Genomic DNA, 26,062 nt, shown 5'->3' with positions numbered 1-26,062 from the left:
GGGCACCTGGGTGGCTCAGTCGTTAAGCGTCTGCCTTCGGCTCAGGTCATGATCCCAGGGTCCTGGGATCGAGTCCCGCATCGGGCTCCCTGCTCAGCGGGAAGCCTGCTTCTCCCTCTCCCACTCCCCCTGCTTGTGTTCCTGCTCTCGCTATGTCTCTCTCTGTCAAATAAATAAATAAAAAATCTTTAAAAAAAAAAAAAAGAAGAAGATTACCTACAAATTCTTTGTGAATAAAGATGTATGCATTTCTTTTTTTTTTTTTAAGATTTTATTTATTTATTTAACAGAGAGAAACACAGCAAGAGAGGGAACACAAGCAGGGGGAGAGGGAGAGGGAGAAGCAGGCTTCCCGCGGAGCAGGGAGCCCGATGCGGGGCTCGATCCCAGGACCCTGGATCATGACCTGAGCCGAAGGCAGACGCTTAACGACTGAGCCACCCAGGCGCCCCTATATGTATGCATTTCTCTTCTTAAAATGTTCTTATAGGCACCAGGACTAAGTGATACACTCAAATAGAAATGAATTAAATAGAATTGTGTTTTTATGGACGCTGCATGAGAATGTCTCACACATACTTGGGACAACACTTCCTACTTCTGTGACTATCATGTCAGAACTACCAGTATGAGCCATTCACCAAGTTCTTATAATACTAAGCACTTTACAGGCTCTGTCTCATTTCAGCCTTTCAGTAACCCTCTTAAGCAGATAGTGTTTGTCTCATCTTGCAGGTGAGGAAACAGAGTCTTAGGGAGATGAACATGTTGGATTCACACAGCTGATAATCACACGACCAACTTTAATCCAGATCTGTGGGTGTCATCCCTGTGCACCTGACCATGGTGTAAACTGTCTCCTCCAACCATTTATTTTGCCTCCTGTAAAATGGGTACATGCTTATAGGTTCTTCTACCTCCTCCTCACACATTCAGCTTAACTTCCCTTACTAAGGCACATGGACATATAGCTCCACAGACTATTGTATATGATTCCCAGCTATGCATTTTTCACAACGAGGAGGCCGGCCCCCTCTCCCCCCAGAGAATCAGCTGGTGCATTTTGCAGGAGTTTGGTCTCTGTGTCCCTTGCTTCTGTCCTATCTCCACCATAATGTTGGCGTCCTGGCCTGACTTCTCATTTAGGAAGTTGTTTTTCCCTTTGAAAAGAAGTCACTCCAAAGCCTCCCATCTCATTTCATACTTATTTTAGGAACAATGGCTGAGTTCACCACTTTACTGCCTTTTGCCAGTTTCTCCTAGCAACTGCTCTCGGATACGGAGAGAATCATGTTTAGCTTACACAATCCAATTTAGAAGAAATCCAAGCAAGAGTTTAACTTGTTTCATCACAATGCGTGTAATTATAGAGATGCTTTAAGTTTCTCTGCTGCCTGACTTTCCTGTCAAGTAGTTTATAATAACAGCTAACATCTATGGAGTGTTTGCTGTGTGCAAGGCATTTTGCCAAGCACTTTGCATGCTTTGTCTTAATTAATCCTCACAGCAACCCCCTGAGGTGTGTGTATTATTAGTTCCTTAGAGTTCCTAGAGGAAACTGAGATTCAGAGAAGTGAAGGTCACACCGCTAGAAAGTGGCAGAACTGGGATATGAAACTGCTTTGACCACCATGCTCTTCTGCTTCCCTCCTAGATTCTGAAAAAAAAAAAAAAACCCTTAGGTTTGGGGCTTCTTTTTTACATACTGAAGCCCCATATTTTAATGTGCATCTTCTCCCCCGTAGTTTAAATGGTTTGCAAGTTCAGATTTTTCATATTTGATTCCTTTTGTTCAGTACTTTTCAACTTCCAAAGCATTTTTCATCTATCATCTCTTTTTAGTCTCAAAGGGCATTTTATTTTTAAAGGATATTTTCATATCATACATATTTATAATTCTTTACATTGGTCAAAAGTCAATCACATTTACATAAATATTTTGTATCAATTGATGATAAATATTCATTGTTATCCCTCTACTTGTTTTATCCTCCCTCTTCTTGTCATTATTGCATTTCTTAATCTCCAGCCAGCTTTCCTCATCTGCACATGTCTTTACTATTCCTGGGTTTACTTGTCAATAACTCACCGAACACCTAGTGTGTGCCAGGCGCCTTGCTACACTTTAGCTTCAAGATTATAATTCTTGGTGCATTCTCTTTCCCAATTCCATCTGACACAACCTGAACCTGAATTTCTAAGTTCAGACTTCCTAAGGTATTTCTTGACAAAATGTTTCCCCTTTTTCAGCCTCTGGCCTCTTTTTGCCTTACCCTGCTGTCTTCTTCACTCTGTGCCTTTCTTACTGTTGTTCTCACTCTTTGTCTTGGTACCTGTTACCTGCTGGCTTTGGAACAGGCATGCACCAGTGGGTTTAAAGCAGCAAAATTGCTGCAGAAATCCTGTAATCAGTGTTCAATCATCTTTTTTTTAAGGTTTTATTTATTTATTTATTTATTTATTTGAGAGTGAGCAGGAAGGAGAGGGAGAGAGAATCTGAAGCAGACTCCACACTGAGCACAGAGCTTAACACAGGGCTTGATCCCACGACCCTGAGATCATGACCTGAGCCAAAACCAAGAGTCAGACACTTAACTGACTGAGCCACCCAGGTGTTCCTCAATGTTCAGTCTCTTAATCGACCGGAGTCTTTAATACCCACCTACTGAGGTGCTTAGGTGGCTCAGTCGGTTGAGCATCTGCCTTCGGCTCAGGTCATGGGTTCCTGGATTGAGCCCCGCATCGGGCTCCCTGCTCAAAGAGGAGTCTGATTCCCCCTCTGCTTCTCCCTCTGGCTCGTGATCTCTCCCTCTTGCTCTCTGTTAAATAAATAAACAAAATCTTTAATAATAATAATAATAATACCCACCTACTGACTGCAAAAGTCACCGTTACCCTCCTTGTTTTATGTGCTGGCCATCACTTCTTTTTCTCATGGTCATTGAAAAGTGGTTACTACACGGCTGGGATCTGGGTTGCCGAAATGAAGCCCTTTCCCTCAAGAGGCCCATAGGCCAAAAGAGGAAGGTGACCAGCAAACAAAAGCACGCCCCCCGAATGAATACTTAGTACTGAGGTAGCAGGTGGGGCGGGGGTGGGGGGAGGGAGTGATGGACACATTCAGGGAAGGAGGATCCTGAGACAACTTCTTGGAGCAGGTGACATCTGAGCCAGGTTTGAAGGATAAGGACAAGTTTGTCAAGTGGACAAAGTTGGGGACTAGGGAGAAAAAAAGTCCAAATAGAGAGACCAGTACATGTAAAGGCATCCTTTAAAGCATAGGGAGTACACTGGCAAGTGATGAGCCAAATTTCACCCACAAATGCTTTCATCAGTCCACACGTGTATTTTTAATGTGATCTAGTGGCCAATATTGAACAACGGAAAGTTTTCATGAAGATACACATTTCTGTCTTCTAAAAAAAAAAAATCAGAAGGTCTGACAACACTAGGCCAGCATTTCCTCATCAACTGCAATCCTTCAACAGTCTTTTAGACAAGGTATGTAACCTTCAGTTTGCCACAATCCCCACCACTCCATATTACCTACACACTCAAGCAGTGCACTCACATTATCTAGCCACCCCTGTGCTGGCAATCGCTGCTTTATAGTCTTACAAAAAAACCAGCTGCAAATCCATCCAGCCTAGAAACATTTTTCCTCTTTGAGCAATTCGTTATGATGAAATTTATCGCACAAGCTCTTGGGTTCCTTTTCCTTTTCTTGGCTTTCAAATTGCCTGTACCTTTCCTAATTCTTAAATAAGCGAGAAAAAACTTCTCAGTTATTCACTGGTTGTTGAGATAACAGCTTCCTCTGTTTATTCCACTAATATTTTCTCTTCTCTCCATTTATAGGAAATGCCTTACTCTTTCACCCCATCCTCTCTCATCACCCTCATTACATCCAAAACAACATCTCCGTTTGTTCATTAGTTTTGCTCTTTCGGCCACATTTCTTTTCACTTGCTAGAGGCAGCCCCACAGAGTGGTTAAGACTCTGGCTCAGGGAACAAATTCAAACCTCTGACATTGTTTTAGTCATGTGCCCTTCCGGAGGGAACCTCTTCTCTCTGGTGTCAGTTTGCTGAGCTGCAAATGAGGATGGTGACAGACCTACCTTGCAAAGTCCTTACAAGGATTAAGTGACCCAAGAAACGTGAGGTCCAGCTCAGCAAACTATAGTTGTCATTAAATTCATGCGCCTCTCAGAGGCATCTATAGCTGGGAAGACCTGTCTTTGCCTTTATTCCTTCCAATTACACTCTATTTTATTCTATAACATGTCCTACCTCCACCAAGACAACCTGGAAGAAGTAGGAGGTTTTCTTTCACTCGATTGGTCACTGTGGGTTTTGTTGATCCATTTGTTTGTTTAATTTCTTCTTGTCAGACTCTTGTATGTTCTCTACATGTCTGATAAATTTCCCAGCTTGGGAGTGATAAATTTCAGCTATCATAAAGCTATGAGAAAAGTGTTCTCTCAGTGTACATTCCTCAATCTCTATTTTTTTTTTCTGGAAAATAAATCATTTTGGCAAAGCATGTCACAGATTGCTAACATGTGTATCTAAACAAGCATCCACAAATCCTGAGCTCTTACAGATTGTTGTAAATATTTGGCTATGTAGGTCACTTTGCTCCAAGAGGACGAGGAAGCTGTAAGGAAAGCCATGTTTCCTTGAGACAGTTTTCCATTTCATACTTTTGAGGTCATTAATGAGGTGGTTTATTTTTAGCAATGTCTATAACATGGCTGTGCCTTTTCCCTGAACGAGGGTGAATGAAGTCTTCTTTCTGACCCAGAGCACTTGACACATGGTTAACAAAATACTCACCTCCTAACTGGGTTCTCTTTCTTACACATAGTTCCCGAATCACACCCAAAATCTGTTGGCTACTTTTCCTGGAACTCTCAGTCCTTAACAATGTTATATTAACGCAGTTACACAATAATGCCTTGATCCACTGTTCCATTATCTTCAGAAATATCTGAATTGGGACAGACGCATCTGGGCTCCTCCTCCACCTTCAGAAGGCAAGCTGTGCCATGCTGTTAGCAGAGCTCTGGGGGGCAGACAACACAAGCCCCCCACCCGTCTTGCAGGATCGGATGGCCCAGAGCCCCGCGTGTGAACTGAGCCCAGCTCCCCTGTAATTTCCGGAATCAAGTGAGGCTTGGGATCATAGCGGGGAGGCATTCCAGGCCGGATGGCCCCACAGCACTCTCTGTGGGTATATTTCAGAATGACAGAGAAGAGGCAGCACATTACAGGCAGTCGTTCAGTTGACATCTTCACTAGAGTGGTGTGCGTTTCACACGCTCATAGCCAGCGCTGGCTACAACCCCAAAACGTAATCAATGATCTTTCATGACATTGCTAGGAAAATTTTCTCTATTTTTTATCCCTCTTTTGCATCCAACTGTTTTTAATGATTTTAAAAAGCCATTTTGTTTGTTTCTTTTAGAGGTAGAGTTTAGTGATTCATCAGTTGCAGATAAAAAAGCCATCTTTTAATCCAAAGGCCAAACCATGGTTAAAATGAAACCATAAGATAGGTTCTTAATATCCAACATCTTTCCTGTGGGTATTTTCCTTTAGCTCACACAGTATCTATTCTTTATAGGGAAAAAAAAAAGTGCATAGTATCTGGACCCAACCAGAAAAACTTTATTTCATGCTTAATTTTTGATCGGCTTCTTTTTTTTTAAGATTTTATTTATTTATTTATGTATTTATTTGAGAGAGAGTGCGAGAGAGCACAAGCAGGGGGAGCGGCAGAGGGAGAGGGAGAAGCCCACGTGGGTCTCGATCCCAGGCTGAGCCAAAGGCAGACACTTAATCAACTGAGCCACCCAGGCGCCCCTTGACCAGCTTCTTGCAGAGTTGAGTGATAAGGGTAATCATCATGAAACAAAGAAAAGAATACACGCCAAGAGACCCAGATTCTGGTCTAGTTCTTCTACTTTCTGGTTGGGTGCCCTTCAACAATTCATTTTCCTTCTGGGGCTGTTCCCACTCTATCCTAAGCTAAACTACAAATTCCTTTAGTCCACGCATTGTGAACTGGCTAGTCGCTGACAAAGAACTCACACATTAGTGTCTTGGTTGGCCCACAGAGTATTTTCTAAATTGGTAATTATTAACTAAAAATCCAAAAGTCCAACTGTACAAAGATGGGCAACAGCGAACCACGGCAATGATGTTGTCCACAGCTGGGTAAGACTGCTAGCTCTAGAAGGGGTGTGTGCTTCAGGTCTGCCCCAGTTTCCACCTGTCCCTCCTGTCTGGCACCCGCCCTGCTTTCCTCATTCACGGAAGCTACTGGAATAGGCATGTGATTTTGCTACCCTGCTTTAGTCATGTATCTGCTGTGGCTTCCAAGGGCTCACCATCCAACTACCCTCTTGTGAATCTGCTTTGGTTCTTCGGTGATTCTCATAATGTGAAGTATATAATAAAAGCATTTCTCCAGACGTCCCTAATATTAAAAGGCCCACATTATATCATTAGCTCATACCAAGCTTATGAGCAATTAAAACCCTGAGTCTCCCTCACGCGAACAATTTTGACTGCCAAACATGGTCTGCTCTGGCTTGCTATTTTTTAAATGAGAAGCTCTAGTTTGGACTGAATTCCTATATTTCTCAAAGGGATTTTTGTGATTATCAAATATACCATAGTATGAAATCATCAGAAGCTTTGAAATAAAGCCCTATGCAAGAACAAAATATTTTTATCATTTAAGTACACGTAGAATGTATAGTAACAAGGAGGGTGTCTCCATCAGTAAATGTATTTTATGATTTTTATTTTACATGTTTTGGGTTTTTCAACTCCTTAGAAATATGCCTTTTAAAGTATGTTAAAACCAAATAATAATACCAATTGGATATTACCTTGCTGAGACAGACTGCATCAGAAGTGCATTTTAGTGAAGAATGACCTAGCAAACCTTATCACCCAGTCCCTTTCTATATGCTTTACCAACCAAGTTGACACTTTGCCTTCCCGCTTACGGAAGGAGATACATTTCACTTGTACCACATTTACACATTCCAAATGCATATGAAAGGGTGCTAAAAACAACATCATGTAGCCCTGTTGTTCGCAAAGTATATTTAAACCATATCACTGCTTTTGAATCCTCTCTCAATTTTTACATTTGTTATATTCTTATATTAGGAATGACTGGCTATGGCTCACTTTCAGAACTTACTGCTTAACCAAAAGCAATCCACAGCCATTTATTGCTAATATCAGAAAGTAAAAATTAAGGTAGTAGATGCAAATGGAAATGCAAAAAAAAAAAAAAAACGAAACAAAACAAAACAACCCCAGGGCTGTTTGTGGGACAAGCAGAGGTAGCACTTGGCTGGGCAGGGGCTGATCCCACTCTGCTTTTCTCTTTTCTTTCCCTCTCACGCCTTTCTTTCTCCCTTTTGTGTTGAAGATCGGAGCACAGTGCTACTTGGAATGTTCGGCCCTAACTCAGAAAGGTCTCAAAGCGGTTTTTGATGAAGCGATCCTCACCATTTTCCACCCCAAGAAAAAGAAGAAACGCTGCTCTGAGTGTCAAAGCTGCTGTTCAATTATCTGAGGCTGCTGGGGGACCGGCCCCCACCCACCTAAGGGTGAGAGTGGCGCCGACCTCTGAGACCAAGCTCAAGCCACGAAGGAGGGCGCGACCAGAGAGGAAGTCCCTTTGCACGGAGCCTTGCTCCTCCACCCCGGGAGCCCCCATCACCACCCGCAAGCACAGCACACCAGCTGCCACGTCCCCCCTACCAGCCCGAAGCGTCCACATTGCGCAATCTGTGAGAATGCTGAGCCCGCCGGAGGTCACCCAGCGACGCTGCTGACCATGTTGCAAACGAAGGCAAAGACCATGCTGCGTTTTGCGTCTTCCCTCCACGAACGTGAGGCTGAGGATAGGAAACCATCCCCAAGAAACCAGAAGAGGAACTCGGTTCCTGTATTGGTGGCCTTACCCCGTGTCTTCTACAAAACACAGGAATACTATACTAACCTTGTTTTCTGAATCTGTTGTTCGACCTATGTGTCTTGCATTTATTTGTATTATTTTAAGAAATGTACTAATTTACCAATTTACTCAGGCCTTACAAGTCCATACCAAATTAGCCTAAAGACAAAATATTTTTTATTCATTTCCATTTTCAGCCTGTTTCTACCAAAGCTATTAGAACCAACACGTACCTCTGAATGCCTGACTGTAAGAAGAAAACAAGAAAATGTTACAACTTTTGGAAATGTACAAAGCCAAGATTTTTGAATCTGGTTGAAAGAGAAACACCACCTGAATTGTTGCGGGGCCACATTTTTGCCAAAGATTCACCCTGGAAATGCTTTCGCTGATGGGTAGCCTTATTTTTCTTCTATATTTATATTGTCATGGCAAATTACAAATGAACTGTGTTCAAGAAAGTAGTACTTCTGCTTCTTAATCAAACTGATTGGGGGAGAATATGGCAGACCTAGGTTTTAAAATATTCTCTATTCAGCAAAGTGAACTTCCCTGTTCCCTCCCTTCCCGGGCTCATGCCCTTTTCCTCCCTTAATTTCACTTTCTCCCTTGCCCAATAATAACCTGATCTAAAAGAAAGACGTGGCCATGGGGCATGAAAAAGTAAATGTTTAAAAGTCCTCAAAGGTTAAGCAAAGTGTTTCCATATTTCCACTTGCTTCAACCTGAAGGGTTTCTCAGCTGGGTCCCCTTGGAACTCTAAGGAACTAAATGATGTTTTCCAAGTGCAGCTGGTACTAATATATTGCCTCTCCCTATTTCCTACACTCATTGTCCCAAATGTGCATTTAGGGGACGGATCTGCGGGTACCAAGCTCTGAATCTGTTTATCCCCGCTTTCAAAATGCTGTGTTCTGTAGAACAGGACCTTCGGTCTTGGAAAGTAAAAGCCCCCAGTAAAGAATGATGTGCCCTTTCCATATGCCTCTTCCAAACAGCCAGGGATTCTTGTATCATAGAGTGAATTATTTCCTAGCTTTTATTTAGAGACGATAAAGTCTCCTAATTAGTCTTATTTGTTTACAGTTACCTTGGAAACACCCAGGTAGGCACTTCACTTTTTATTTCAATTGCATAAGCAAAGTGCCTCTTTACAGCATCAAATTACACCGATTTTAGCATAACAATTTCCGGATTCACACTCCTTCTGTTGGAAAAATCCAGTCTTTCTAGTCCCTTCTGCTCCTGGAGGAAAGCCATAAAAAAGAGACATATGATGTGGGTCTTTTCTGTTAAGACCTTCCATGACATCCCCTCAGTTGTTTGGATTTGTTTGTTTGTTTAGAATTTCTGAAAGAAGTTTTCCCCTGTTCCACGTTGCAAGACCTATTTCCCTGCTCTCCCATCTAGTTGCTAAACATTTTCTTAAACACGCACATACATGCGCGCACACACACACACACACATCCCAAACTAAAAGAAAACGGGAGTTTTGTAAGTCAAAGCTTGACATTTAGAGACAAATAGGACTTTCTTCCTCTGTAAATGGAAATCAACCATGCATAAACTATAACTCTGCAGAGGTTATGGATTCATTCTTTACAAACAATAATGAGCATTTAGCCCTGTAATAAATGAAATGCTGTGTTAGCCAGCTTTGTTGCATTATTGCATAGTTACATCTTACTAAAGGGGCCATTCCTCACTTCTCATTAATGTGGATGAAAAAGTCAGAGCTGTATGTTTGCTCCACCAAGGAGAGTTTTCCAGATGTGTGCTTCCAATAGGCAAGTGGTTCCCCAGGCCATCACCTCCCTACTGGACCACGGGGATTAACTTGTTCACAGTGAGAAGATCATCCTCTCACCTAGAACCAGAACCTGAAGAGAGACTGTTAGTGTCTTCGTGGAGAGGCTCCTAAAGATCACAGGAGCTCATTATTAAATAAAATGATGAAGAACAAAGTGACCTAAATGAGTGAATGTCATTCCACCAAATTAACTATGTAGTCCCTGTTTCATGGCAAGAGGTAGTTCATTTCCTGCCATAAGATTAAACAAAACTATATTCTGAAGCCAAAGATCAGAAGAGATTTGAAAGAAGGATCTGAAGAAGGATCCTTGACCTTTGACCATCTGCCAAAGTCAAGAAGGGGCAGCCAATCTCCACTGGAGGGTAGAATCTTAGCTTTTCAAAGTTAGAAGAGGCCCCAGAAAATATAGTCCAACTCCCTCATTCTACAAATGAGGAAACTCAAGTCTGGAAGGGTCAAAAGAAATGTGTGGTGGCAGAGCTGGAACAGACCTCAGCCATTCTGCTTCTCATCCAGAGCCCTGAACTCCGCACTGTAATCTGTTCATTATCACAGATACTAAGTTATAGTTTTGCAGGTGTATTATTGGAGTTGCATTTGTTCATCCTACAGATCTTAGCCCCATTTCAAATACATGACTTAGGCCACTATAAATTAGATAATCCATCACACTAGTAATTACGTAGAGACAAGAATTTGATCTGCAGTATGCTTGGAATCCACAATATACAATGTACTATAATCCCAATCTAATTGCACAGTATACAGCAATGTAATCAAGTAGCTGGTTTGACAGATATTTTTTTTCTCGGTTAAATGGTTGGTTATTTGGCAGAATTAAAGGACTCCCTGGGCTATTTTGGAAACACAAAAGACTACCACAAGAGTGAAAGCCTTGTCACGGTAAGTAATCTGGGCTGATTTCTGCCAAGAAAAGGTATACTCAAAGAACAATTACTGAATGCAATAACTACAGCAAGCCTAAACCAAGAAGCAGTAAACTGGGAAATGAAAAAAATAATTCATACACATATGACAGGAAGGAAGTTTTGGTCCTGAGACTCCAATAACAATATGTCTGATCATGATATGCAAAGAACCATTTGGAAGATTTCTGGTCCATAAAAGAAGTGCCAGATGCAGTAACCATACACAATTTTCATAGAACCATCAACGAGGAAATAATATTTAACTGGTAGTAAAGGGGCAATCACTACCATGCTCACAATTTTAGGAGAAATTAAAGAAAGTTAAACCCCAAACTTGAGGCCAACAAAAATGTGCATTATGTAGAGTGTAGGTTCTTGTGAGCAGTTAATAACCTCGCCAAGTAGAGTGTTCAAAAGAAATACTTGACCCGAGATAAACATTTAAAGATGTAGTGTTGCATTCACAAAGGCAAACTCATCCATGAGACCAAAGTGATAGAAGATTAGAAATTGAGGTTTGCTTTAAAGGAATGTTTGGCACCATGCTGGAGATGATTATCTAGCCCTTTATGTCTTCGGCCTCTATGTTTGGATGCCAGAATGCAAAATGTGCCTTCTCTGTCTACGGTGAGAGCCACAGGTCACCAGCTACTCTCTTACGAGTCATTGAGTAGGCTGCCCAAGTACAAATAAGGAAACTCAACAGAATATTTTCATCTCAAGAACCATTAGGAACAGAAAGGGAAAAAGAAGATGGGGGAAACCGAGTTTCTTACAAAGGAAATTAGGTACTTTTAAAAAGGAATCATTTAGAGAATGGAGAGAAAACTAAAACGAAACACAAGGCAAAACACACACACCTGACAATTCTCCCAGGCAGGGGCTAAGTTCTGCCTGGCCTCCAGAGCCCTAAGGAAGAAAGGAGGACCGTTCATGTGAAGAGCATTCCAGAGTCAGCCTAGAGGGCTCATCATATGATAATTCTAGATAATTCCACCTCACCATTCCCTAAAAATGTTGAAATTCTGGACAGTGCTCTTTGGGTCTTCGGGAGCAATGTGGTGGGGTCATCATGCTCACACCTTCCCTGCTAATATGGAGCAGATGGGGGAAATTTACCAAGGAATATGAGTGAATCAATTATCTTGAAAGTTTTTTAAGCACTAGCATGACTTAAAATCTGAAAAGGATGACTTTGTGATATCTGGAAAGACAGTAACTTGTATAAAAGGTATGTATTCATCTTCAGTGGACTATCTCCGAATAGAACGATGGCCTTTAGCATGCACAACAACAGTAACAGAACTCAAAAACATGAGCTAAAGCAACAATGCCTGGTGCTTCAGTATCAGCAAAGCCCAGAAAGGAAATGAAAACGCTGAGCTCCACACAGAGGTATTTCGGGCTTCAGAGGCTGGGCAGCGCTCGTCGGAGATCTCTGTAGGTTAGGGGAGGAATGAGTCAAGGAGGGTTTGGCTCATCTGTGAATTCAGGGATGCAAGTTCAACAACAGTTCTTGGCTTTTAACTTCCAGGACAGGAAACTAGAGTGAAAGCTGCATGATTTGTCTTGGTCACAATCTATTTTTTTTTCTCCTTAGGGAATATTATGTCAAAATCCAGAGTCGTTTTGTGCCTGTGTGCTTTAAACATGTTCTACCCTGGTAATCGCATTGTGTCCTGAGTTCTGCAGTGGCTCAGAAGCTTCTTGCTGCTATAGCCAGAGTGATTTTGTTGTATCTTCAGCCATGTCCTCCGAACCTCTCAGTGTATGAAGTTATCTTTGACGAACGGGGTCTGATCAGTGGTTTAGGGGATATGATGTCTGGGGCAATATGAGGAGAGGGTCCCCAAGGCACAGAACTGAGTCTCACCGTACAAGCCACATCAGCTCCCCGAGCTTCCCAGTAACCCTGCACGTGCCCGTCTTTTGAGTTTGTTAATTCTTCTCAGGAAGAAATAGTAAGACTTTCATGGCAGGATGGTATGTTTGGGACAGCTTTGTAAATACCTAAAATTAGCACCACCTGCCATTTTTTAAATCAAATTTTTAAAGCAATCCTCTCCTAGAGGAACCATGGGAAGGAAGGTTAATGAATTCTACATTCTTTGCATCACCTGGCTTAAATTGTTTTTTTGCCCTGAGTAAACAGTAATTACCATTTAAGTACATCTCAGCAGAATTTTATCCCACCTGAAACAGTCCATGTTGCTCCCGATGTGATCGCTACGGGGGGAACAATAGACAAGGGAAGGACTTTGCCTTTCTTACAACCTGTTTCTTATGTAACGGCTATTCTATGTACACTTTTGTAATTCATGGAATATTATTTCACGTTCTCTTTAACCTTGCAGTTTGCTTTATGCCATGTTCTGACGTTAAAGTCATTAAATAGTTTTTTTCTCCTACTCTCATTTCTGAGTTTTCTGAGGGTGTCTTCATCAGCCACGTGAGCAAACTGCCTTCCCCAGGCCTCCGTTAGAATGGGAAACCATCCAGCCCTTTGCTTCTCCAAGTGTGTCCTGGGGACCAATAGCCCGCATCACTGTGGAAGAGCCAGTTAGTGCTACAGAAACTCAGGCCCAGTCCAGACCTACTGAATCCAAATCTGCATTTTAAATCTGCACTTAATAAGACCCCCCAGGTCACCTGCACATTAAAATTTGAGAGGGACTGATCGACGAGATGACCCACCACCAGTTGTTAAATCCAAATGTGTAGCTGCCTGATGAAGAGACCATCCGCTTTGTTTGTCCCTCTGATGCTACCCTTTGGGTATTCGTTAGGCTAATATTTTGTTGTTCGCATTTATTGGGTGAATAAAAAGGCTTCCAGAAGCCTGTCATGTGATGCACAGCTGCAGTAAAGCAATAAGCCTATTTTGGAATTAAAAGCAGAAAAAGCAGCATCTGGTTTGAAAGATCTGCTAAATCTGAAATACTTCTGTTCTTCAAGGTTTTTTGGTGTTTATAAGGGAGAGAGGAAAAAATGCCCTCCAAAACTATTTTCCATGAAAAAACAAGAAAGATTCATATCACAGGAAGTTATGAACTTATAAAAGGAAGATAAAACAAATTTCTGAGGCATAAAAGTTTGGATGAAGCTTCTGTCTGCATTGCTTAAGACGTGCTCTAGATGCCAAAATAAGGGTTGACCACAAACGTGTCCTCTAAGCGGGGCCTTCCACAGATTTATATCCTTATTGTCCTATGCACAGACCAGAGTTGTATTCACTTATTCAATGTATTTTTACTAAACATCACTGGGAGCCATACTTGATTTCCCCACACACACCCGCCCCCTCCCCCACGTACAAGAGCTCTTTAAAAATTGCACGCACACACGCAAACACACGCATGCGGAAGTAGATCATCTTATTCAAATCCCATTGTTGCCGAGTAAATTCTGAAGGCAAATCATACCTACCCTCAAACAAATGAAGAAAGAGCACAAGGGTCATCACTTCCTTTGTACCTGCAAATGGCCTACTAGTTATCTGGCTAGGAGATCAGCGATTCCAACCCAGAATGACCCGATGTCATTGTGCAGATACAATCATTCGGGGACCACCTCCTCTGTGAAGGAGCACCTTCCCCGTCTGGCAGCAGGCTTCCCTTCACACTGCTGACAGAGTTCTGACCTTGGTACTCAAAATCAGGTGTCCTCCTTCACGCTCTAGGCTGAGGGAACCCACTGGTGTCCCAAGATTCCTTTAAACTGAAGTTACTTGTAAACTGGGACAGCTTTTACATATGGGAGCAGTTTGGCTACCAAAAGCGGTCAGCATTCTTGGAAGGGTTTAGTCAAATCCCAAAATAGAATCTTACCAAAGATTATTTTCATTATTGGAAATGTATCCCTGATTTCTTGCTCTTAAACCACTGGTCCAAGCCGCCAAAAAGTGCTCCTTACACCAGGGACTGCCACAGCCCTGCACACCCACCCTTCACTTTCTTCCCCAGGCCGCACAATAAAGCCTGTTTTCTCTCTTCATAAGAAACTAATAGAGCAAGAAAATTGGCATCAACAATCAATCTCTCTTCAAGAATCCATTTACTCGCAATTTTTAAATGTTTGATTTCCAGGCCCTTTATGGCAGGAGTAAAAGAAAATCCCAGTCCAAGATATCTGAGAGCCACCTTTTTTGAATAAAAACTATTCCTACTAAATTAAGCACATGGAAATAATAAAGTGCTGAAGAAGGGAAACCCCCCGATCAGAGCCCACTCTTCCCCTCGTCTGCAGCGTACAGCACAGAGCTTGGCATGAGTGAACCGATGGCACATTAGTTCTTTTTGGCTTTGTCCTGAAGTTGGCTCAGATTTTGGTAATGCTGAAATTTGCATCCCATTTCAATTGGACTTTATTTCTCATTAACTGGTGTTTATGTTTCAATAGGGAAATGTTTCAGCATTAGCTTCCTGAGGTGGCTCAAGCAGGAGCTAAAAGCTGAACAAAATCTTCCTCTTAAAAACATTTCCAACCTATTTTAAAATGCTGATGTCTTAAATCCACTCAGTAAAATTGGCTACCCACCCCTCCAAATATTTTAATCTTGATATGCAGATTTCATATCTTCAGACAGAAGATGGAGGTTCGGAACAGCCTAGAATCTTAGATCACCTCCCTTAGACGGTGTACCTCGTCATGCTGTAGACATACCTAGATTTATAAGTAGAAATCTCTGCAGGAGCAACACAGAGAGGTCAAGAAAGCATGATCTGTTCATACATTTCCTGGAGAAAGAACCTGCAAAGTAACAGGATTAAATTTCTATTTTAAGTGCATAGTTCTGCAAGAATCTTTCCTCGAGATAATGACAATTCTTAATTCATCATAACCTTTTTTGTGTATGCATAGTTTAAATTTATTTTAAGTGAATGAATGCTCTTTTAAATAATTTTAAGTTGTATATTATTTGTGACTCAGGGATATCTATATTTCTTGCTGGTAATTGTATCTTCAACATCACCAAAAGAATATTACCATTCTCATCTCGGTAATATTGATATTCTATGTTAAAGCAAAATATTTTCTTTGAGGGAATGTTGTTTGTTGGTTGGGGAGTGGTTGTATTTGGGGTTTGAGTGATTTTCCCAAAGCCCTAGTAACCCACAATCAAGGTCAAAGTATATATGATCCAGTACATTGGGAAACCTTAAAAAAAAACAAAACTCAATTATTCAGTATGCTAATGAAATTGTACAGTCAGGGGAACTTAGAGTCAATTATAAAGCGAAAGAGCTTAGGAAATGTTTACTTTGCTCCTGATAATGAGGACCTGGAACAGAGGATAGAATAACCCCTCTAAATTCCTTAACATTGGAGCCAAGTCTCTGTCATACACTACCAATTACAGCACTTTGCACCTGCTCCTTTTCTCATCCTTTCCCTATTTCTTTTCTTGTTGTTAGACATCACCTCTTCAGAGGTCTTCAGATACCCCAGGATCACAACAACCAGCCACTAAGCATTCTGGATCTCCCTGTACACAATTCCAAACAATCTCATTCATTAAAACAAAGGGAACTCAAAAAATAAGAAAATAAAACAAAGGGAACTCATTGTAAAAGAAATCCCAGAAGATTCACCTAGCCACGAATGACCAAAATTCTTCTACTCCAAGTAAACTTTCACTAGTAGAAATTTTCAACAGAAAATAAAATTTGCAGAATTTGCTAAAGAATGGTTTCGAAGTTACTTCTTAATAATTTGCTTTAATGTTTTGAAGAAAACTAAAAAAGATAAGGTGCACATTATTTTATAGAAAACATCTGGGTGAAGAAGGCAAGCAGTCCTCTGGGAAACTTTATAAAATAAACATTTTAATCAATGCTGTGTTATTTTCAGTTAGAGATACAACTCACTTATGATCCCAGAAATGCTTTCTATTACATTTAAAACCTAAATAATTTGAAGAGTGAATTGGGTCACTGCAGCAAGATTTGGTACTCTCCTGGTGGCTCTTTCATTTCCCAATCAATGAAAAAAGGGAAGCATGAATTACCACTTCAATCAATGGAGCTAATAAACCTAGAAGTAGAATGAGCTGTGAGAATTTATACATTTCATTCAAAAACGTTCCCATAGAAAAAAAATTTCAGGAAATTCCCCTTCTCCTTACCTTTCGTTAATTGCAAAATAGACACATTTTCGGGAGCAAGGAGTTGCTGAGAGTTTATCTAGAGCTCACCTCAAGGCACTGGACCATCATTCCCCTGCACCCGGTGCTCATACTGCCATCAGGTGAGAGCACACAACCTTCATTTCCACAGCAGGTGTCTTTGAATTTCCCTTTGAGGCTCCTACTCCTTTTCTCCCTCAATCTCTCCTGCTCTAAGCTTTGATCAGAGCTACAGCAAAGCATTATCTTCCTAAAGGTTATACGGGAAAGTAGAAAAAATTGCAATCTCCATAAAACAACCCAAGTTGGCGCCAAGCCACCTCCGGGAGAGACTTCAAACATGCTGATCAGGGGTGAGGATAGTCTAACCTCAAGAACTTCAAAGACTTCAGCCCAAGCAGTAATGACTAGGAAGGAGCACTCCAAAAAGGCATCACGGTCCAATGGCAAGAGGTTGGTTCTAGGTCAGAGAAACCTGGCACGTGCAGCCTATCGGCTGTCGGATCTTGGGCAAGTTACTTGACTTCTCTGAGCTTCACTTTCATCATCTATATAGTGGTAATGGTAAAATGGCAATTACACTGCCTAGGAGCATGGTTGACGTAAGAATTAGGAAGAATTAATGGAAAGGATCCTGCTTAGAGTAAAAACATCCATCAGTGGTAGCAATATTTCTATCTTTATTTCCCAAACACAGTGCCCTGCACAAAATTAGGGTTAATAAATATTGTGGAAAGGAGGGATGGAGGGAGAGAAGGGGGGAGAAGGGAGAAAGGAAGTGGGAAGAAAGAACTTTGAAAAAGATTCAAGGTTAGCATGGAGAAAGGTATTTCACTCTTTTTATTTGATACCTATATATATTAGTTTCTTTAATACCATGAACCGGGGACACCGTGGAATGTTAACCAGCACCATAGATCCTGCAAATCAGAGGCTTCTGACTGCTCTTGCGGTTTCACTGCCCTTGACAGCAGTTATGTTCACCTTCGCTCTTACAGCTACAGGTCATCACCTGGGCTCTGCTATCCCAGACCCTCTCATCTCTGCTGACACCAGGAAGCCCAGTTCTGGCATCTTCTCTCCATTAATATAAGCCACCGTTTCCCCCAAGCTTTAAAGAGCCATCCTCACAGCTCAGTGGGACCAGACCCAGGTGCCCTAGTAAGAATGTTAGTCCTGATTCATGGGAGAATGTGCCCATTAAAAAAACTCTTATCCAGAAGGCCAACATTTATTGGACTGAATCGATGGGCTCTCTTGCTCTCTCCCTTCCCATTCAATTCTGCTGAAAATCAGGGTGTGGAGCAGAGTGAGATTGGGGTACTTTCTCCCCCACCTCCCTCCCCACCAGGCCTCGATTTGGGGCTGGCTGGGTCATCCTAAGAAAGATTGCAGCTCCCATCAGGCATTCCTTTTCCACTCTCCCGGGGTCTGATAATCACTCCCTCTTCTTCTCCTTCAGCCTAGGAAGTTCATTGCTTCTAAACAAGTATTCAGAGTGTTTTATCACCCCTTGTTGGTTTCCTTAACTCTGCCCACGCATTTAAATAGCATCTTCCTTGAACTGTCCTCAATATCCCGCTGCAGTGTATCCCTTGTTTCCCACCGTGCCCCTTACGGATGCTGTAGTCACCTTCTCTCAGATTGTGGCAAGCCCTTACTGCTTCTGCTTTTCTTCCTTAAGTTTCTTTAAGAAGCAGCCCTTCCTATCAGGAAATTCTGAGGGAAGTTCTTAGGGATGGGCTGAAAACACTTGAGAGGCGCCACCCCGTGTTGTCCCTAATCACTCAACGACTTTCTATGTGAGAATGACTTTCTTGCCTGCTAACAGATCTGCACTAAAGACTGGGATGGATTTTGCTCATGTCCTTTGTCCCCAGATGTCCGCCTCTGCATCCCCGTCCTCGACCATCAATCCCAACATTCACTTTACTATCTTCATGAGGACTTATCCGTTCCTCATTCAAGGAGGGCTCCCGGCTCCCAGCTGGGATATGCCAGGGGTCTGAGTCCCGACTGAGCCACCTTCGGGACTCATGATATAGCCAGTCACTTGTCTGTGTCCCTTCCTAAACGTGACATCCTAAATTAATGTGTAAGTAAAAGTAGTTTTGAAGTTCATTTTGAGGGTGCTTGCTATTGTTAAAGTATATTAAAGACTAAAAAGACTTTTTTGAAAGTTTTCATGAATTCAAAAGACAGAGGACATGCTTTATTGGCATTAATACAGATTTTCTTGGCATATCATGAAAAAGGAACAAAGTTCATTTCAACCCCAAAATGTCAGAATTAAAGACACTTGCATAATACCAGAGTTAAAAAAAAAAAAAAAAGTCACAGAGAATCAGCTGCTGTAAGATTTTAGAGAGCGCAAGAGCTAGACCATCACAGACTTACCCTGAGACAGCAGGGCAGCTTTACCCCGACAAACACGCGAAATTTCCGAGTTTAAAAATCACAACTTAAATTTAAAATATGCTAAATGGAAAAGAATATTTGTGATTAATCATTTTGGGCCTGGCTTCAGGAGAACATCACATGAGTCTAAAACCAGAGTTGAGCTGCAACATCTTTAAACCTAAATGATGGCTTTAGTTACATATTTTTTTCTGAAGGTTTGTTTTTGTTTTTGTTTTTTTATCAGAAAGGGGCCTCTTTATTAAGGACTTTGAGAATTTTGCTTGGGAAAAGAATCACCCAGAACCAGACGTTTCTCAATTTCAGCTACTATTGCCCTCCCTTTTTAATCTGAGCGGTCTCTGTTTCTTGTGTAGGTAAGTGCTCAGTTAAAAACCAGAAGGGAATATTTTCTCGAAGGAAGCTTGCAGTTGGATTTTCTTTGGGGGCATGAGGACGAAGCATTGGTTTTATTGATTTCTGGCCCTTTGATCACACATCTAGCTGCAGACCAATTGTTAAATAAAACATGAGAACGTAAAGACTTTCTAGACCCATTTCCTAATTACTCCCACTGCATTTAAACCATTGGCATATTATAAATCCAAATTGGAGGAGGATTGTGATATATGCAAATTATGTTCTGAGATTCAAGGTAAAGACAAAATAATTTGCAAGTATGTGAACCAGAGAAATTATTGCAGTGAAAACACAGATACTGTTTTGCATTTTTAGCATCGGCAGGCTGCCTCTGGGCCTTGTGCCTGAGCTGGACCCAAGGGAGACAGGTAACTGCCACAGGGGTGGTCAAAATTAGACAGTGTTCGAATCCAGGGGGAGAGCTGCTCGTGCTGGCCGTGCGGTGCATCCGTGAGGCTCGAGGCCTCCAGCTGTGTTCTGCCGGCCACACCAGCTTCAGAGGGTCTCGCACTCCGTGCTGGCTGTGGAGCAGGCCCCACAGTCACAGCGGACAGCCACGGGGTAGGTGTAGAAGGGGTCCACTCCAGGGGCGCAATTGGGCAGCTTGACTGTCACTTGTCTGGTCTCGTTGTAGGTACAGACTCGATGATGGGCTTCAATGTAGGGGGGCTCCAGAATGGGCTTCTGTCCCCACCCCGGTAGAAAACAGGGAACCCATTAGAACATACCATCTTGTTTCTTGTTCTCGGTACCATTTATCACTTTCAGAAATTAACTCGCTAGTCATTTGTTTACCTGTGAAATCTCTCCCCTCCCAGTAGAAGATAAATTCCTGAAAGCAGCAACCTCCTTTCCATACCATATCCTGAGCTCCCAAAAGAGCCCAGGGCACATAGCAAGTACTCAATAAATATGTAGCAAATGAATAATCCTGATCATTGCAAAAGTCTTCTAACGAGTCTCTCTTCTACCAGCACCCCCTATAGTCTCTTTATGACACAGGAGCCCCGAGTGATTCTTTTAAAATTAAGTCAGATCCTATCTCTTCTCTGCTCAAAGCCCCAGTGATGTCCCATCTCACTCAGAGTAAAAGTCAAAGATGTTCACCCTCGAGACCCTCCATCATCTTCCCTGCACCCACACCCTCTACTATGTCTCCGGCCTCCCTGTCTTGCTGCCTTCCTCGCTCTGCTCCGGCCACAGTAGTCTCCTGATTATTCCTCAGTCCCACTCTGGAGTCTTTGCCCTGTTAATCCCAGTGCCCAGAACGTTCTTCTCCCTTATGATTGACTCCTTCGCCAGCCTGCCATTTTGTTCAACACAGAAACCTTTCCTGACCATCTTCTTTAAAATCGCAACATCCCACCTCCACAGCTTGCCACGCCCCACCCTCTTCCTGCTTTATTCTTTTCTCCGTAGCACCTGTCATGACCATGTGACACATTATATATTGTATTTATTTGTGTTGTGTTTCTCCCACTCTAGAAAGGAACCTCTATTAGGACAAGGACTTTTGCCCATTTTACTCACTGCTGCGCTTCTACTCCCTAGAGTAGTCCCTGTCACCCAGGAAGTTCTCAATCATTATTGTTGAATCAATGACAGAAAACAGAGCAAGGCAGGTTTCAGAATGCCCTGTGTGCTGTTCTGGTCATCAAAGGATTCACTTTCTGCCTTCAACCTTTTATAAATCTTGAACTCCAAGATAATTTTATAAAGAGCATAGAGATGACAAAATCAGCACAAAATAGTAGTTAAAATCTCAAGCCCTGGAGTGGAACCCCCACCTTCCAGTAATTCGCCAAAATGACCAACACAAATGAGAGGCACCCGCTCTATGTTCTCTAGGCTTTTTAGAAAATATGGAGTTGTTCCCTTGGTCACATACTGGCAAATCCACAAGAAAGGTGATTCTGTGGACATCCAGGGAACAGGCACTGTTCAAAAAGGAGTGCCCTCCAAATGTTACCATGGCAAATCTGGAAGAGTCTACAGTGTTATCCAATTTGCTGTTGCTGTTGTTATAAACAAACAGGTTAAGTGCAAGATTCTTGCCAAGAGGATGAATGTACATACAGAGCACGTTAAGCACTCGAAGAGCCGAGATAGCTTCCTGAAGCACATGAAGGAAAATGATCAGAAGAAGAAGGAAGCCGAAGAGAAAGGTACTTGGGTTCAACCGAAGCGCCAGCCTGCTCCACCCAGAGAAGCACGCTTTGTGAGAACCAATGGAAAGGAGCCTGAACTGGTGCAACGCATTCCCTATGAATTCATGGCAGGATAAGTGTGAAAATAAATAAATAAATAAATAAATAAAAGACCACAAGAGTGTAAAAAAAAAAAAAGAAAAATTTCAAATCCTGTAATCAGACCCTTAACCTTGGGTCCCTGTTGTGCCACTTGCTGAAGATTTTGGAAAGTCCACTTAACTTCTCGAAGCTTCAGATTCCTCATCTGTAAAACAAAATCTCCACCTCACAGCCTCGTTATAGAGATAAGGTAGAATGACATATGTAATGCGCGAAGCCCAGCACCACGTAAGTATTCAGTAAATGCCATCTCTTGTTCTTATCAGAGCTGTTGTAAGAGTAAGGAAGTAATAATAAAAGTAGCAACTTACAAGCTTTCAAAAAACAATGCCTTCACTTGTATTGGGTACAGAAAATATGTGTAATGGAGGCCCAGGATTAAGTTCTTCTGAACATCATGGGAATGATGGCTTTGCCTTTGCTAAGGACTACGTGGAAGAGCTCAATTTAATATCACTGCTTCCTTCTCCTTTTCAGGAAGCATTGGACCATGTCCTCTTACCCTCAGTAATCTGGAATCTCAAGCAGAGTTGCCAGATAAAATCTAAGACACTCAGTAATATTTGAATATCAAATAAACAACAAAAATTTTTTAGTGTAAATTATGTCCCAAATATTGCCTGGGGCAGACTTATAACAAAAAAACAATTGTTTATCTCTCATTCACATTTAACTGGCATCATGGTCTGGTTTGGTCTGGGTTTTTGTTTCTGTTTTTTGCGGGTTTTGTTTGTTTGTTTGTTTGTTTGTTTGTTTTGATAAATCTGGCAACCCTAAATCCAGGCCATGAGCACACACACCCTCTGCTATGTCTCCGGCCTCCCTGTCTTGCTGCCTTCCTTGCTCTGCTCCAGCCACAGTAGTCTGAAGTAGTTCGTAAATCCAGCTACTTTGTTGTCACAGACATCCTCATTTTAGACATGCTCTCCAGAACTGAGGACCCACCCTCACCTGCTAGACAGCTTAAGGCCTCTCTCTTGTTAATTGGCTGGCTATGTCACAGGTAGAAGAATATAGAGAAATTCCAGCTTTTAAGTAAATCCAGCTACTTTGTTGTCACAGACATCCTCATTTTAGACATGCTCTCCAGTTAAGTTCCCAAAAATAAGTGCTTTATATCTCAGAAACTTTCAGATTACTGGGGAAATAAACCTCATTCTTTTATTTATTTTCTATAAGTAACCTCCCTGCACATATAGTACAGTAAAGCATAAATAAAAGCTGGCTAACATGAAGGAGAATCTTGTTCTCTAATGGTCTTGGTGCTTCCATTTCTCCAGTGAGAATATAGTCCCTGACCTCCTGTGAGTGACCAGGATCCAATTAAAGACGTTCATCAATTTTTAAAGAGAAGAGGAAAGTGAGCCGAACTGAAGGAAACACAGTTTGAAATTTGGGCCCAGAAAGAGCTCCAAAGAGCTGAGAAATGAACTTTGAGGAGGGGTAGGCATGGCCAGGCCAAGCCTTGAATATGAGAAGATGTCAAAGTTCCCCAAGTAAGTTTGATGTCAAGTCACAGTCATGGTATCCTTAGCAGTTGAATTTTCATTCAGTTATTAGGTCTTATGTCCCTGGATGATGCAAAAAATACAGCAAATTAGGTGGAGTAGTTTTATTTAATTTGGAGACTTCATCACCATAACCTAATCCATTCATTGGGCCATAATTTTATCCAAGTGACAGCAGGTTGCTCTCTGAGTCCCTGAATAGATGGCTATTTTTTCTCATGGCATTGTCCTCTCGTGGTGCTCATGGACTTCTAAGTTGGCATCAATTAGGCTAAAAGATGTATGACTCCAGATAGAGGTCAGTCCCTCTGTCTAATTATAAATATAAATTATATTTATAATTCAACAAATATATATTGAATGTCTTGTTCGTACATGACACTTCAACAAGACCTATCAAAGGCACAAGAATGAAACTCGTCTCCTAAAAAGAAAAAACAGAATCTAGTGTTGTGTGGTGAGGAAAAGTAAGACAAAAGGTAAACTAGAGTCAGGGCTGACCAGGGAGTCAGAAAACCTCTAGGGAAGGAGTTGGCCCTGGACACAAACATCAAAGAATATATTGAATATTAACAGATGGAAATGAGAAGGGATATGAGAAAAAGACCAAATGTGAGATTTCATGAGGGGTGTTTAATAAAACTTTTCAAAATCAATCTGACAAGACCAGAGCTCAGGACATGGGTAGACATTGGGAAAATGGGCAAACTTCATATTGCTGAGGACCTTGGAAGTTGGCTTTGGAATTTGTAATAGTGGGTGCTTGCTCATTAAAAGGTTTTTGAACCGGGGTGACAAATCAGAGCTGGAGCTTCATTAGTAACCAACTCGGGCCTCAGTACAAAGAGTCAACAGTCACTCCACGGTGTGATGGACATTCTATGCTGAATGGGCCTCTTTTCTTCCCACCTTGCAAACATCTCCTCATCTCAGCCCAGTAGGGCTCTAACTTTGTCTAAGATTTTTAACCTCATTTTAAACATGATGCCTCTTAAAAGGCTGGATATCATTGAATACAAAGGGATTTTGTGGATATGTCTGTGACAATCCCTGAGGTCCCCCCAAATTGCAGTGGGGAGCTGGGGCAGGGCAACACTGTGCACGAGCCACTGAGGAAGAACTGAGGACCCACCCTCACCTGCTAGACAGCTTAAGGTCTATCTCTTGTTAATTGGCTGGCTATGTCACAGGTAGAAGAATATAGAGAAATTTGGGGGACATGCTTAAACCAATGATTTATTCCCAACTTTCTACTGACTGCCTACATAACTTTGCAGTCACTCACTCCTTGATTTCCTCCATGTCATATGTAAAATGGGTAGAATAATAGCACATCTCAACCTCCCAGAGATGGTTCCCACATATACAGACACTATGTAAATACAAATATTAATTTTATCAATGCTTTGTTAGAGGGGCAAGATCATGCTTTTTTCAGATTATTTTTGGAGAATGCCAAATAATTGTCATTAAAAAAAAAATTCCACAGGAATGCCCCACTCTACCTCATTTTATTTAAAAAGTGAATGCAGGAATCAACCCAGGTGGCTGACCCTGAAGGCTTTGTCACCTGTTCCTGCCTTGAGACTCACCTCCCAGGTTTCACAGCGGCCCCAGCAGGCATCCGTAGTGATCCGAAGGCCCCTGCAGCCTGGCTTTTTGGCCAGGAAAGTAAACTCCCTCACGGCACAGCCCACAAAGGTGAGAAGGTCCTCACTGGAGGTGCTGAGGACACAGCTGCAGCCAGCCAGGAGGAAGAGGGCCATGGGGCCAAGGAAAAGGTATGCCAGCTTCATGGTGTACCTCCAGAGAGGGAAAAGAAAGAGAGTTTATTAAGAGAGCCAGCTTCCCAGGGCACCTGGGTGGCTCAGTCAGTTAAGCGAAGGACTCTTGGTTTCAGCTCAGGTCGTGATCTCATGGTCGTGAGATCGGGCCCCCGCATCGAGCTCTGCACTCAGCAGAGTCTGCTTGAGATTCTCTCTCCCTCTGCCCTTCCCACTTGTGCTCACTCTTGCTCTCTCTCTGAAATAAATAAATAAGTCTTAAAAAAAATTTTTTTAAATTAAAAAGAGAGCCAGCTTCCTTCCAGGGGGTGACCAGTGATATGATGGTCACTGTCAAAGGCATTTTGCTTACTTAGCATTTCAGAAGAAATGAGCCAAGAAAGTGTAAATGCCCACAAACACCAACATAGGTGCCCAAATTTTCCTCTGACTCCAGCATGGTTTTCATGGACCCATTGTGCTCACTAGACCCCTAACTCCTCCCAGGGCATCCTCAGGCTTTTTCTTATTGCTACCCGACTGCTGGACTTGACTCACGTGTTAGGTTTGTTCCAACAGTCTCTTCAAAATAAATACAAAATATGAGTCACACCAAAAGTAATGCATATCCTAACATTCTCCATGAACACACAAATTATTTTTATTCAGATCCCTAGATCTGATACCCTAGTATTTGGTGCCATGTTCCCTGCCTGCTCAAAATCATATTTTCAGTGTCGTGGATGGGGAATGAGAGGGGCATTGGTAAATAAAAATTGTATGCCCAGATGTATTGTTACTAACCCAGCCCAC

The 26,062-nt window shown here is 42.0% G+C and overlaps 2 protein-coding genes across 2 annotated transcripts in view; one reads left to right on the top strand and one right to left on the bottom strand.

Moving 5' to 3' along the window:
- Positions 1-14,147, top strand: part of RHOJ (ras homolog family member J) — a 71,701-nt gene extending 57,554 nt beyond the window's left edge. Inside the window, exon 3 of the mRNA XM_081829754.1 lies at positions 7,392-14,147. Within this exon, the coding sequence (XP_081685880.1) occupies positions 7,392-7,602 (211 nt within the window). The 3' untranslated portion in view covers positions 7,603-14,147. The remainder of the gene's footprint in view (positions 1-7,391) is intronic.
- Positions 14,148-20,164: 6,017 nt separating this feature from the next.
- GPHB5 (glycoprotein hormone subunit beta 5) lies at positions 20,165-25,282 on the bottom strand. Its single transcript, XM_006745236.1, has 2 exons — positions 25,079-25,282; positions 20,165-20,353 (listed from the first exon to the last, which is right to left on the bottom strand). The coding sequence occupies exons 1-2, from the start codon at positions 25,280-25,282 to the stop codon at positions 20,165-20,167; spliced, it is 393 nt and encodes a 130-aa protein (XP_006745299.1).
- Between the last annotated feature and the right edge of the window lie 780 nt (positions 25,283-26,062).

The sequence above is a fragment of the Leptonychotes weddellii genome, chromosome 9 (genome assembly GCF_054177405.1).
Source record: "Leptonychotes weddellii isolate Sample4059 chromosome 9, ASM5417740v2, whole genome shotgun sequence".
In the NCBI taxonomy this organism is placed as follows: domain Eukaryota; kingdom Metazoa; phylum Chordata; class Mammalia; order Carnivora; family Phocidae; genus Leptonychotes; species Leptonychotes weddellii.
The sequence above is the reverse complement of the archived record's forward strand: the minus strand, read 5'-3'. Positions and strand labels throughout refer to the sequence as shown.

Bases quoted from the DNA above. Each gene is read 5' to 3' on its own strand.
- GPHB5 (XM_006745236.1), bottom strand. From the start codon at position 25,282: ATGAAGCTGGCATACCTTTTCCTTGGCCCCATGGCCCTCTTCCTCCTG. The intron at 20,354-25,078 runs GTGAGTCTCAAG...GGGTGGGGACAG, and splicing joins GCCGCTGTGAAACCTGGGAG to AAGCCCATTCTGGAGCCCCC.